A 10,168-nucleotide genomic window follows, 5' to 3' on the forward strand; every position below is an offset into this window, starting at 1 on the left:
AAAACAATCCTTAGTTCCAGACGTACTTTAGACTTCTTCTTCTTCGTCACATTTCAAAGGGAACTAATGTACTTTTAACTCAACTGCTGCTTTTTATTGTTAATATTCTTCTAAACTCACAAGTGAAAGCAGAAGTGTTTCCTCGTTTCTTTTTCCCTGATATGACGTTATGTAAATCTCAAACACGTAAAGAGGAACTAACTCTTGTCGCATGTCGTGGACACACACAGAGTATTTAAGCCTCGTGTCCTTTGTGTTTTCTCTCAGTTTGTCAGTTCGTTGTGTCTCAACATGGAGGAGAGCTACGTCAGGCATGTGGAGCTGCTGGGCTTCGAGAAACGCCTCTTCCCCACTCAGCACTTCGTAAGGCTCAAAACATTTTCTCTATAAACCCAAATTCTGCTTCATATCTTTAAATTTAGGGACTTTATTTTTGAAGAACTGAGCCAAAGTTTGGAATCGAAACAGAAACAGCTTGAACCAAGAATCTCATATTTAGAAATGACAGATTATTTTGTGTTTAAATGAAATAAAACACGTCGTATCGCCTGTTGGTGCAGATTTACATGCTGATGGTGAAATGGAGCGACCTCTCTGAGAAGCTGATCTACAGGACGTATCCTGAGATCCACACCTTCCACGTGAGTTCCTCTGCACGCCAAAATAAAAGCTCCACTGACATCATGATAATTTAAAGTCAGCAAAGTTGTAAAATGACACCAAACGAAAACAAAGCTTTTGGGTTTTTTGTGACAGAAATCCCTGAAGGAGATGTTTCCCATCGAGTCTGGTGAAATAGAAAAGAAGGACAGAATCATTCCTTCGTTACCAGGTGAGAAACAGGAGGAACGTTAAGCTGTTTGAACGTATGTCACATCTGTCACCACCGATTTCCTGCATGTCACAGCTGCTCGACTCTCATTTCTGCATTTTTGATTTTACAGTAGGAGGTCATTCTGTCTGGTTTGTTAGTTTCACAGACGTGGACGCTTCACTGAAGTTGTTTTGACGACACGCAATTTGATTTGACAGAAAATAAGCAACTTGAGACGCGACTCGGAAGTGAAAGACTCGTGACTTGACTTGAAACATGAGACATCTGCATTTTATTTTATGTTTTATGTTCAGTTTCATAGTTTTATTTCCTCTGGCTGTCAGAATTTCATTGTTTAAAACTGACAGAGAGGGAATATTTCTGTTTTTGATTAAGAGGGAATTAAGAAATCACAAAGCTTTTATAAATCATGAGGTGTTTGTTTGATTTAATTTATAAGTTGATATATGCAAATGTTTTGCAATGTTCCCTCAAATCAAAGATATGTAATAGAAGCAGGATATTTTACAGTTTAACAACAAACTTTATCATCTAAAATGACACCAGTGAAACAGCAAATTTCCTTGCAAAAGTAATATTTTTAATAAATTTACTGCATTATAATCTGACCTTGGTGTCGTCCTTAGACCCACACCAAATTTTAGTTAATTCACCGTCCGTCTCTCTCAGTTATCTATACAAGCTTGTAGCTGATTTGTTCAGATGCTCTGCGCACTGTGATGCTCTTTCAGGAAGCACCTGTAGGTATCACACACATCGCTCCACTTCTCTGTTTTTAAAACGTGTTGAAGCAAACAAGCCTGAAATCACAACGTCAAAATATTTGTTGTAGTGTTTAAAAAGGTGCAGTGTGTCATATTTTTCATCTAGCAGAACAGACTCGGCAGAAACTGATTATAATATTCATGAATATGTCTTAATTAGCGTATAATCAATAGAAAATAATCATTGTTGTGTTTTTATTACCCAAGAATGAGACGTTTATATCTACATAGTGTCGCCATGTTGCACCACCATGTTTTTACAGTAGCCCAGAACGTCAAACCTGACACCAGAGAGGGCGAGTGGCTGCTGTACAGTCTGTGTTGTGAGAAGTTTGAGCGTACAATCAAATAATAGATGGATGAACATACTTATTCACATTCACAATGTGACGAGATGAAGAGAAGCGCCGACATGACACAATAACAAACAAGTTCCAAGTGAGTCCATGTTTAGAAAACTACTTTCTTCTCCGTAGCGGGACAATCTAGAACTTTACCACTAGTGTTGTGACTCAGTTCAGGTCTGCATCCTTCAGAGGAGCATCTGAAGGCCAATTACGTCACAACGCCACGTAAAGACTCAGGTCCCAATCCAAAGGCTCCTCCAGATGCTCCTTCTTCTCCCTGTTTCTGGAGGATGCACGGCTACAATCCTTCATAGCTTCACATATCCCAGGATTCTTTGCGTGCCTGAAAAAGAAGAAAGAAAAAGAGAAAATGGCGACATCGCGTGACGTAGATCGTCACTTTCGGGGGCCTGGGCAGCAGAAATCGTGACGTAAGGGTAAAACATCTGGTGACACAACCAGGAAATGCTCCAAAGGCTAGACCGACACATTTAACAACAGCTGACCAGGTTGACAAGGACTCTGAAGGACTCGCCTTCAAAGACCACAGAGGCCGAGTCCTTCAGAGGAGGCAGACCCTGAACTGAGACACGGCTCAGATGTCACTAAATACTCCATTTAATACACACTGTCCCTGAATTTACAACCCTGACTCCAAAGGACTTGGGAAGCTGAGTGAGACATAAATATCTGCTAATTCTTTTGGAAATTCAAAACAGTACAAATACAAATATTGATTTACTTCATCATCCACAGGGATTTTTGTTGAGACAGCAAAAACAAAAGACAGTGACAGTTGTGAAACGCTCCAGAAACTCCTGATTGGACCAAAGGTTGAGAACTTTGAGCTTTTGTTTGACCCAAAACCTGAACACTGTCTCCTGTTCAAGCTTTTATATCTACAGTTTCAAAATCTACACATACCAGACGGACCAGGAGAAGTGAAATTAATAGCAGACGGATATTTTTACATCTGTAATTTTTGCCTTTGGTGCCACTTCTTACTTTCACTGCAGGTGTGATAAAATAGACACTGAGCGGGTCGGAGTTTTTACCAGATGATTTTCTGTTCCTGTTTAGACGATTCAGAGCCAGTTTACATTAAAACAGAACTGCACACATTTGTCTTGTGAAACCTAAATTACAAAACAAAATGTGTTGCAATGTAAAGAAAGAGAAGCAAAGACAAAACCTCAGTCCTGATGCAACAGCAGCATCCCAAATGGTCTGGAAACTTCCACCTGTTACTGGCGACATAAGTAGAGTGAGTGCAGCTTATTAAAGATAAAGAGAGATTTTAAAGACAGAAATATTACAGTAGAGTAATCACACAGTTGTAATAACAATCCTATTACTGTTCTGTTTGTACAAAACAAAGTAAAGGACATAAAACAGACATAACTTCTGCCCCTAACTGGAAACCCGTCTACAAGTTACTGGTTTTTGATTTTAACCTGTGACTGTTCTCCAGCTCACGTTGGTTGTTTGTGTCCTCAGCGCCGCGATGGCTCGACAGCCAGAAGTCGACAGAAACCAGACAGACGACGCTGGCAGAGTACTGCCGCCTGCTCATCAACCTGCCGCCTCACATCTCCCGCTGCAAACTCCTCACCAACTTCTTCAAGGTCCGACCGGAGGATGAAAACCCGCCTGCCCCGAACACGTCAGTATATAACACACATGTCTGCAGCCGCAAATATCTTTAAAATGAGTGAGTCGAATAAATCAGATGATCATTCCCTCTGCAGACTGAAAAGAGACGAGACGTTTGCGTTGTCCCGAGAGATAAACAGAGGCAACACATCAGGTGAGCGTCACTTTACACCTCTTTAACACACTCACTGTTCTCAAATCACATATTTAGATGTTAACAATCTTCAAGACATCAATATTATCATCATTCAAATATAGATTTATTTGATATTTTGTTGGACTTTTCTCGAGCAAGCTTCCTGTAAATGTTGCAGGTGTTTCTTGACATTAAATTAGATTACTGTGTTCTACCTGTCAGACATTTCCGGCCCGATCATACTGGACACCTACAGAGTGATCGCAGACTTCATCAAGACGTCCAAACACGAGCTCAACCTGCACACCGGAGACCTGGTGGAGATAGTGGAGAAAAACCAGAACGGTGAGAATTGTTTTAAATTTGGAGTCATGGGATCATTTGAACTGTGTGTGTGTGGATGTAACATTTACATAAATTATTGTTTTGTTTTTTTTCCAAAACTTGATGACAAAGACTTGATTCTTCTGAACATACTTCCAGTTATTTATCCTTCCAAAGTCTCTCATCAGCTTCAGATATGGATTTATTAAACCCTTTTTGAATAAAGTTAAATAAATAACTTTACTAATTATTTACTTAATTAAGTGAAGCTCTGATCTCACTGCAGAGTGTTTTAACACTGTGATCACTGAGGTTGGAGGAAACGTTACTGTACAGCTGACTGGAGGTAAACAGAGGTTTGTAAAGACTGCTGTGTTCCTGCGGTTGTGTTCAGGTTGGTGGTTCTGCCAGCATGAGTCCAAACATGGTTGGGTTCCTGCGTCCTACCTGGAGCCTCTGGACGGACCCGAGGAGTCGGAGGAAGCTGAACCAAATTATGAAGGCAAGATGTTTATGTTGTTCTCTCCTTTAAATGCATGTTCTCCCCCTGCGTGTGTTGTTAACGGTGTTGGCGGACCAGAGGAGTTAGAGGAAGCTGAACCAAGCTATGAAGGCAAGATGTTTACATAGTTGTCTTATTTAAATGCACTTTGTCCTCCTGTTTGTGTTGCTGACGGTGTCGTGTGTCCCTGCAGGAGAGCTGCACATCACCATCAACGCCTACAAGGCGGAGCAGGAGGACGAGATCTCTCTGGAGCTGGGTGAAACCATCGAGGTCATTCATAAGCTGCTGGACGGCTGGTGGGTCGTCAGGTAGGATCGAAGGACACAGACCTGCGCACACGTTAAAGCAGCTTTAATTAACAGTTGCATAATAACACAATCAAAAGACAGCGTTCATACAGAGAAATATCAGCTGGATCTGCAGCTCCCCTCGTCTTTCAGGAGAATTTTAGAGAGTTTCAGCTCATCGTTTATCTGTCTGAACACAACCTGTTAGCAAGCTTCTAGCTGGTGAACACAGAGGAGTACATGATTGACCTGCTGGGGACGTTACAGGTGTTGTCAAGTCATTTTTTTAGGGACTATGAATGCTTGTCAAGATATTTCAGGCTGATTTATTTATTGACTTTTACAGGAAAGGGGATGAAACCGGTCACTTCCCCTCCATGTTCCTGCAGAAGGCCAGCAAGAGAGACATATATGAAGTGCAGCGGGCGAGTCTGCACGGACAGAAGCCTCCACCTCGCAGGTACGTCAGAGATCACGACTGTGAAAACAAGTCAGACGTTACAGCTCGGGAGCAAACTAATAATGATTTCATTTATCGATCGTCAGCTGCCTTAACAAGTGATTATCAACCCTTAGAAAACTGTTTTAACCACCAACTTGGTCCATGTTTGATGCAAAACCAGAGTCATTAAGAGTTCAAAGAACATAAATCACACAAAATGATGACTTAATTTTAATTGCAGAGCTCCTGTTTGTCCCTATTTAACAACTGGGCCACAAAATCCAGCCCATATTAAGGCGACTAAATGGTTTAAATGTAATAATTAACGGTGATTATTCATATAAACAGTCTGAACTTTTCACAAAAATCTGATGTGCAGATTTGCACGTAGTTCCTGTGGAGCCACTGTGGTGTCACACTCAATCACTTCAGACAAAAAGGGAAGTGTGTTGCACGACCCGACACCCTCGTCCTGTTGCACAGTCTGTGATGTCGACATGTTCATCACATACATAAATCTGTTACTTTCATGCTTATATCTTTCATGATTAGTTATAAACTAAACTCAAACTGTGATGGCAGGAAAGCAAGCAAGGGTAAAATAAAAAAGGTTAAAAAAAATTTTTAAAAAAAGTACAGACATGGCGAGACAGCAAGTATTGGAAAGAGAGGTGCGGAGCAGGAGGAGAATATTTCAAGTGGCCATGTTGAAACTGAAGCTGACGACAGCGAGCCGAGCAGGAGTGCTCGTGGCTGCTAGCATAAGCAGAAAACTCAGTAAATAAAACAGTATGCTGGTCCAGGTTATTTCATATTACACTGTGTTACATAAAGCTAACCTGATTTACAAAAGGACTTGATGTGCTCCTGTATGAACAGTGTCCGTCAAGTGTGCACAAAAATGTAAATGCATTTGTAAAAATGCTTTAGAAAAGATTCAAACATCAGTTGTCATGTGGAAACAGAAGTGTGGAGGGTTTTTGTCACATAGACTGATTATTTTGCTCTTTTAATTAGTTACTTTGTGTGTATTTGAGAAATGTTTGGATATTTAAAGTTAAGATCAAAGACAACAGTTGATCGTGCAGGGATGAATAAAGTTGTATAATTTCATTTGTATCAATCTTTTAAAGTGAATTTTGTCGTCGTGCTCATTTATCACATCTATCATAATTCAGCATCTTAGCATTTTAATATTAGCACAACACATTTGGTGCCTAAACGCGCATTATTTCAACTGATGGAACAAGTGATGTATTCATTCTTATATCTCACTGTTAATATGATGAAACTCCAACAGTCAACACCCAGCAGCTCTACTTACCTGTGCAAATTTGTGCGTCCTTTACTGGGTCTCAGGTCCACCATCCGAAATGCCAAAAGCATCCACAACAAGACTCGTCAGCGGCTCACCCAGGACACCTACCGCAGGAACAGCCGACGATACCTCCAGCAGAAGGGCGGCCGCTTCGCCTCGCCTCGCAGGAACTCCAAGAGCACAGCGAAGTCACCGCTGACGGAGAGAAAGAACCAGGGTAAAGAAAACATGATCACACTGACATGTTTCCAGTGCAGAATATGGAAAACACTTCTGTCCACTCTGTGCAACAAACTACCCATGAAACCACCTATAACACATGTTATTTTTGTCATTTACACCCCAAAGACAACATCCCCGAGCCGTCTAGCTCCAGTTCAGAGAGCGAGATGAAGAAGGAGGCTCCGGTCATCCCTCCCCGGCCGAGTCCAGAACTCATCCTGGAGCGCTGCAGTGACAACACCCGCAAGAAAGTCAGCATCAGGTCTCGCACCAGCTCCGCCACTTAGCACGGGAAACAGAACAGTCTGTTCAGAGCCTTTTTCTACCTTAATATTTTGCAGACAGTTTTCATTAACTGTCCAAAATCCAGTGGAAAGTGTCCTTTAATACTTTTAGACTTCCTGGTTAGTCTTTAAAAAGTATTTTTAAACACCTTAAAGATAAAGATATTTTCATTTTAAGGAAAAAAAAAGTTCAGCAATTTCCTTCAACAGCTGATCACTGTAGTGGAAAATAATGCATTTGACAGAGACAATGTTCAAAGGTGGACTAATCCACATTTGGTGCTGAGGTGAGAGTGTCGGCACAGACTGTAAATAAACAGTTTTCTGATGACAAGAGGACAAATACTGAATATCACCCAAAGAAAGCAGATAAAACAGTCATTATTATTATTATTTTACTTTCTCAGTTCAGCTACCTTGTGATTCTAGATCCCAGCAAGACTAAACTTTGTAAAGGTCACTGTTGAATATATTATATTTTGTTATTTGTTTTTTTGTTAATTTGTGCAAAAGCAAAGTGTCAAAAACAACAATATTCAATAATATGGTAAAAGAAAATTATGAATGAGGTGGAAATTCATATATAACCTCCATAAAACGGCACGTTGTTGTTTTACACACCAGATATAACCAGAATTAGTTTGGTTGGAGTATTATTATAATACTGTTTGTAGCTCATGTGTGGAAGCATTTAGATTTATTTTCAATGTGATCTGTAGAGCTTTGTTTTTTATTTATTTGCTCAAAAAATGTAGACATTAAAAATAAAAGTTGATATTTCTGCAGTCTGCATGATTGTTTCTTTGAATTCTAAAAAAAAAAAAAAAAAAAGGTATGATAACAGCAGTGCCTTCTGAATGACCATCTACTCATTAAAATACACTTTGAACTCTAAATGAAATACTTCACAGCATCAGGCGGCTGTAGTTCTGACCGCAGAGTTCTGTGAAAGCAAAGTGGTTTCTGGGTTTTGTGGGACGAACAGAAGAGAAGTAGGTTACAGGAAATGTAGGTCTGTCTATAAAAAGCCTCAAAGTCAACAACCTCAAGCACATTTAGAAACGAGGCTGAGGATGTCGAGGACATGGAGTCAGTTTTAACATCAGAAGTTCCAGTTCTCACTCTGGATTGGCTGTTCATGCAATACATGGCGTAAAGAGACACTTACAGTTAATTAAATTATTAATATGAAAGTGTAACTACAAGGCGATGTGAAATAACGCACACTGCACATGTGAGAACTGTTATTTTAAAGGGTCAGATCACTGAAATCACAAGTAGTATTTAGTCTCACAGGCAAAAAGCAAAAAGATAACATCATTATCATTACAGTACTTTATGAGCAGGCTGCGTTCAGAGCCCTCTACTGTTCGCTCTGTACACCTGCGACTGCTCTCCAACCCACCCAACCCCTCACACCCTGCCTACTCTGTCTGATCTGCTGCCCTCTGGGAGACGCTACAGGTCAACAAAATCCCACACCAGCAAGCTGACAAACAGCTTTTTCCCCTGGGCCATCTGAACTGCCAACACCCACAGACACACACAGTCTCCCATAACACTCTGTGGAGTTTTCACGCTCTCCCCTTGTTTGCTTTAGTTTCCTTCGCCATCGGAAACACGTGGTTTCATTGTTGTTCAGACTTTCTCTTATTAATCTGTTTACTGCAACTATTCAGCAACAAATATTTAAACGAAGGGTGTTGTCAAGTATCCTTAGGGGGTCTGTGATGTTCAGCCAAAACTTAAACCCAAACCACTGAATAAATGAGCAGCAGGTGAGATTCAGACCCTCATGCTAGTGCCGTATTTTATAATCTGAACTGGACCCCAGGTGCTGCAAAATGGCTGCTTACTGATCCCAGATATTAGGATGGGTTAAAATGCAGAGAACTCTTACTTTAACTATATGTTGTACTCTACATGATAACAATAAAACTTGATTGATTTAATTATGTTACTGAAGTGATTAATAATCTCCAAACAGGAAAGTAGCATGCAGTGACACTGTAAACACAGACCCTATATATAGTTCATACTGTGAAACCTTACTATTAATGTTTGTGTGCTTCATTAATGTATTCCATCTTTTGTTTCTGCACTTCACATAATATGTCTACATTTAATATTTTATCTACACAAGAAAAGATGAAAAAGTTTGACCCCGACGTGATTTGAACACGCAACCTTCTGATCTGGAGTCAGACGCGCTACCGTTGCGCCACGAGGTCTTACTTCCTTATTCACCGACCTCGGTTTAATGTACATGGAATAACTACCAGTCGTGTCGTGTAGCCTGCGTTAATATTAAATACATTCTCGTTGGTGAAACATGTCAACAACAGCTATAAAGTGTGAGCTAAAGCTAAACAGAGCAGCAGGTAACGCTAGCTTGCAAGCTAAGACCTAGCTTATGTTAGCGAGGTTTTCACAGCTAATATACAGACAGAAGAAGAAAATAACTGTTAATGTTCCTGAAGTTCCGACTGTTTGACGTCCAGAACACGACGAAGTACACCTACAGAACAGGACATCACTTACCTGTCGACTGACGGACAACAGGAGCTAACGGTACTTCTGAGTCAACATTAGCACGTGAGCTAGCTTACTTCAGCCTAACCGCCAGAGGGACGGTTGACGTCGTACGTCACACGTGTACATAACAGATTAAGGTAAGTACGTAAAGTAAATTGTCTTTTCGCCTTTTGATTGTTTCCGCCTACAGTCTATGTAAAGAAAAAAAACAAGTAGTGATTTCCTGCAGTGTGTCTGTCCCTGGTGGTCTAGTGGTTAGGATTCGGCGCTCTCACCGCCGCGGCCCGGGTTCGATTCCCGGTCAGGGAACGGGATCTTTTTGCCCACCTTTAAGTGAAAGGTAACGCTATCTAAACACCTACAGTTAGATGAAACACTTTTTAAAAAATGTGTACAACCAATAAATTCAAACCTCCAGTATGTGTATACGTATGCACACTTAAATTTCCCTAAATTCATACTATATAATTATTTTCATTTTTGTATTTATGTATTCTTTTTCATTTTCACACACAC

General features: G+C 40.5%; 1 protein-coding gene, 2 long non-coding RNA genes and 2 other non-coding genes across 12 annotated transcripts; 2 read left to right on the forward strand and 3 right to left on the reverse strand.

Moving 5' to 3' along the window:
• The first annotated feature begins 236 nt into the window (after positions 1-236).
• ncf1 (neutrophil cytosolic factor 1) lies at positions 237-7,907 on the forward strand. Of its 3 annotated transcripts, XM_037118789.1 has the most exons (12): positions 237-363; positions 561-641; positions 757-832; positions 3,444-3,609; positions 3,695-3,753; positions 3,958-4,080; positions 4,454-4,672; positions 4,755-4,872; positions 5,198-5,311; positions 6,653-6,828; positions 6,960-7,132; positions 7,224-7,907. In XM_037118789.1, the coding sequence occupies exons 1-11, from the start codon at positions 292-294 to the stop codon at positions 7,118-7,120; spliced, it is 1,365 nt and encodes a 454-aa protein (XP_036974684.1). In that variant the 5' UTR covers positions 237-291; the 3' UTR covers positions 7,121-7,132; positions 7,224-7,907. The 3 variants fall into 3 exon arrangements, with proteins under 3 accessions (XP_036974684.1, XP_036974683.1, XP_036974685.1); XM_037118788.1 differs by having other exon boundaries at positions 6,960-7,907; XM_037118790.1 differs by having other exon boundaries at positions 4,454-4,561; positions 6,960-7,907.
• On the reverse strand, positions 1,079-4,644 carry LOC119030873. 6 transcript variants are annotated; one of them, XR_005078439.1, is made up of 5 exons: positions 4,507-4,644; positions 3,951-4,049; positions 3,423-3,596; positions 3,139-3,193; positions 1,079-2,289 (listed from the first exon to the last, which is right to left on the reverse strand). It is a non-coding gene; the product is annotated as an uncharacterized LOC119030873 (long non-coding RNA). The 6 variants fall into 6 exon arrangements; XR_005078441.1 differs by having other exon boundaries at positions 3,401-3,596; XR_005078444.1 differs by having other exon boundaries at positions 3,423-3,695.
• Positions 4,758-9,794, reverse strand: LOC119030875. Its single transcript, XR_005078445.1, has 3 exons — positions 9,659-9,794; positions 6,618-6,806; positions 4,758-4,893 (listed from the first exon to the last, which is right to left on the reverse strand). It is a non-coding gene; the product is annotated as an uncharacterized LOC119030875 (long non-coding RNA).
• trnaw-cca lies at positions 9,277-9,348 on the reverse strand. Its single transcript has one exon. It is a non-coding gene; the product is annotated as a tRNA-Trp (tRNA).
• Positions 9,795-9,889: 95 nt separating the features above from the next.
• On the forward strand, positions 9,890-9,961 carry trnae-cuc. Its single transcript has one exon. It is a non-coding gene; the product is annotated as a tRNA-Glu (tRNA).
• Positions 9,962-10,168: the final 207 nt, after the last annotated feature.

This window comes from Acanthopagrus latus, chromosome 13 (assembly GCF_904848185.1).
Source record: "Acanthopagrus latus isolate v.2019 chromosome 13, fAcaLat1.1, whole genome shotgun sequence".
Classification (NCBI taxonomy): Eukaryota; Metazoa; Chordata; class Actinopteri; order Spariformes; family Sparidae; genus Acanthopagrus; species Acanthopagrus latus.

What these genes read in the sequence shown, in the direction of transcription:
- ncf1 (XM_037118788.1), top strand. Translation starts at nt 292, where the DNA reads ATGGAGGAGAGCTACGTCAGGCATGTGGAGCTGCTGGGCTTCGAGAAA. An exon ending in AACCCGCCTGCCCCGAACAC is followed by an intron (nt 3,610 to 3,694) that starts GTCAGTATATAA and finishes TTCCCTCTGCAG; the next exon opens with ACTGAAAAGAGACGAGACGT. An exon ending in CAGAAGCCTCCACCTCGCAG is followed by an intron (nt 5,312 to 6,652) that starts GTACGTCAGAGA and finishes ACTGGGTCTCAG; the next exon opens with GTCCACCATCCGAAATGCCA.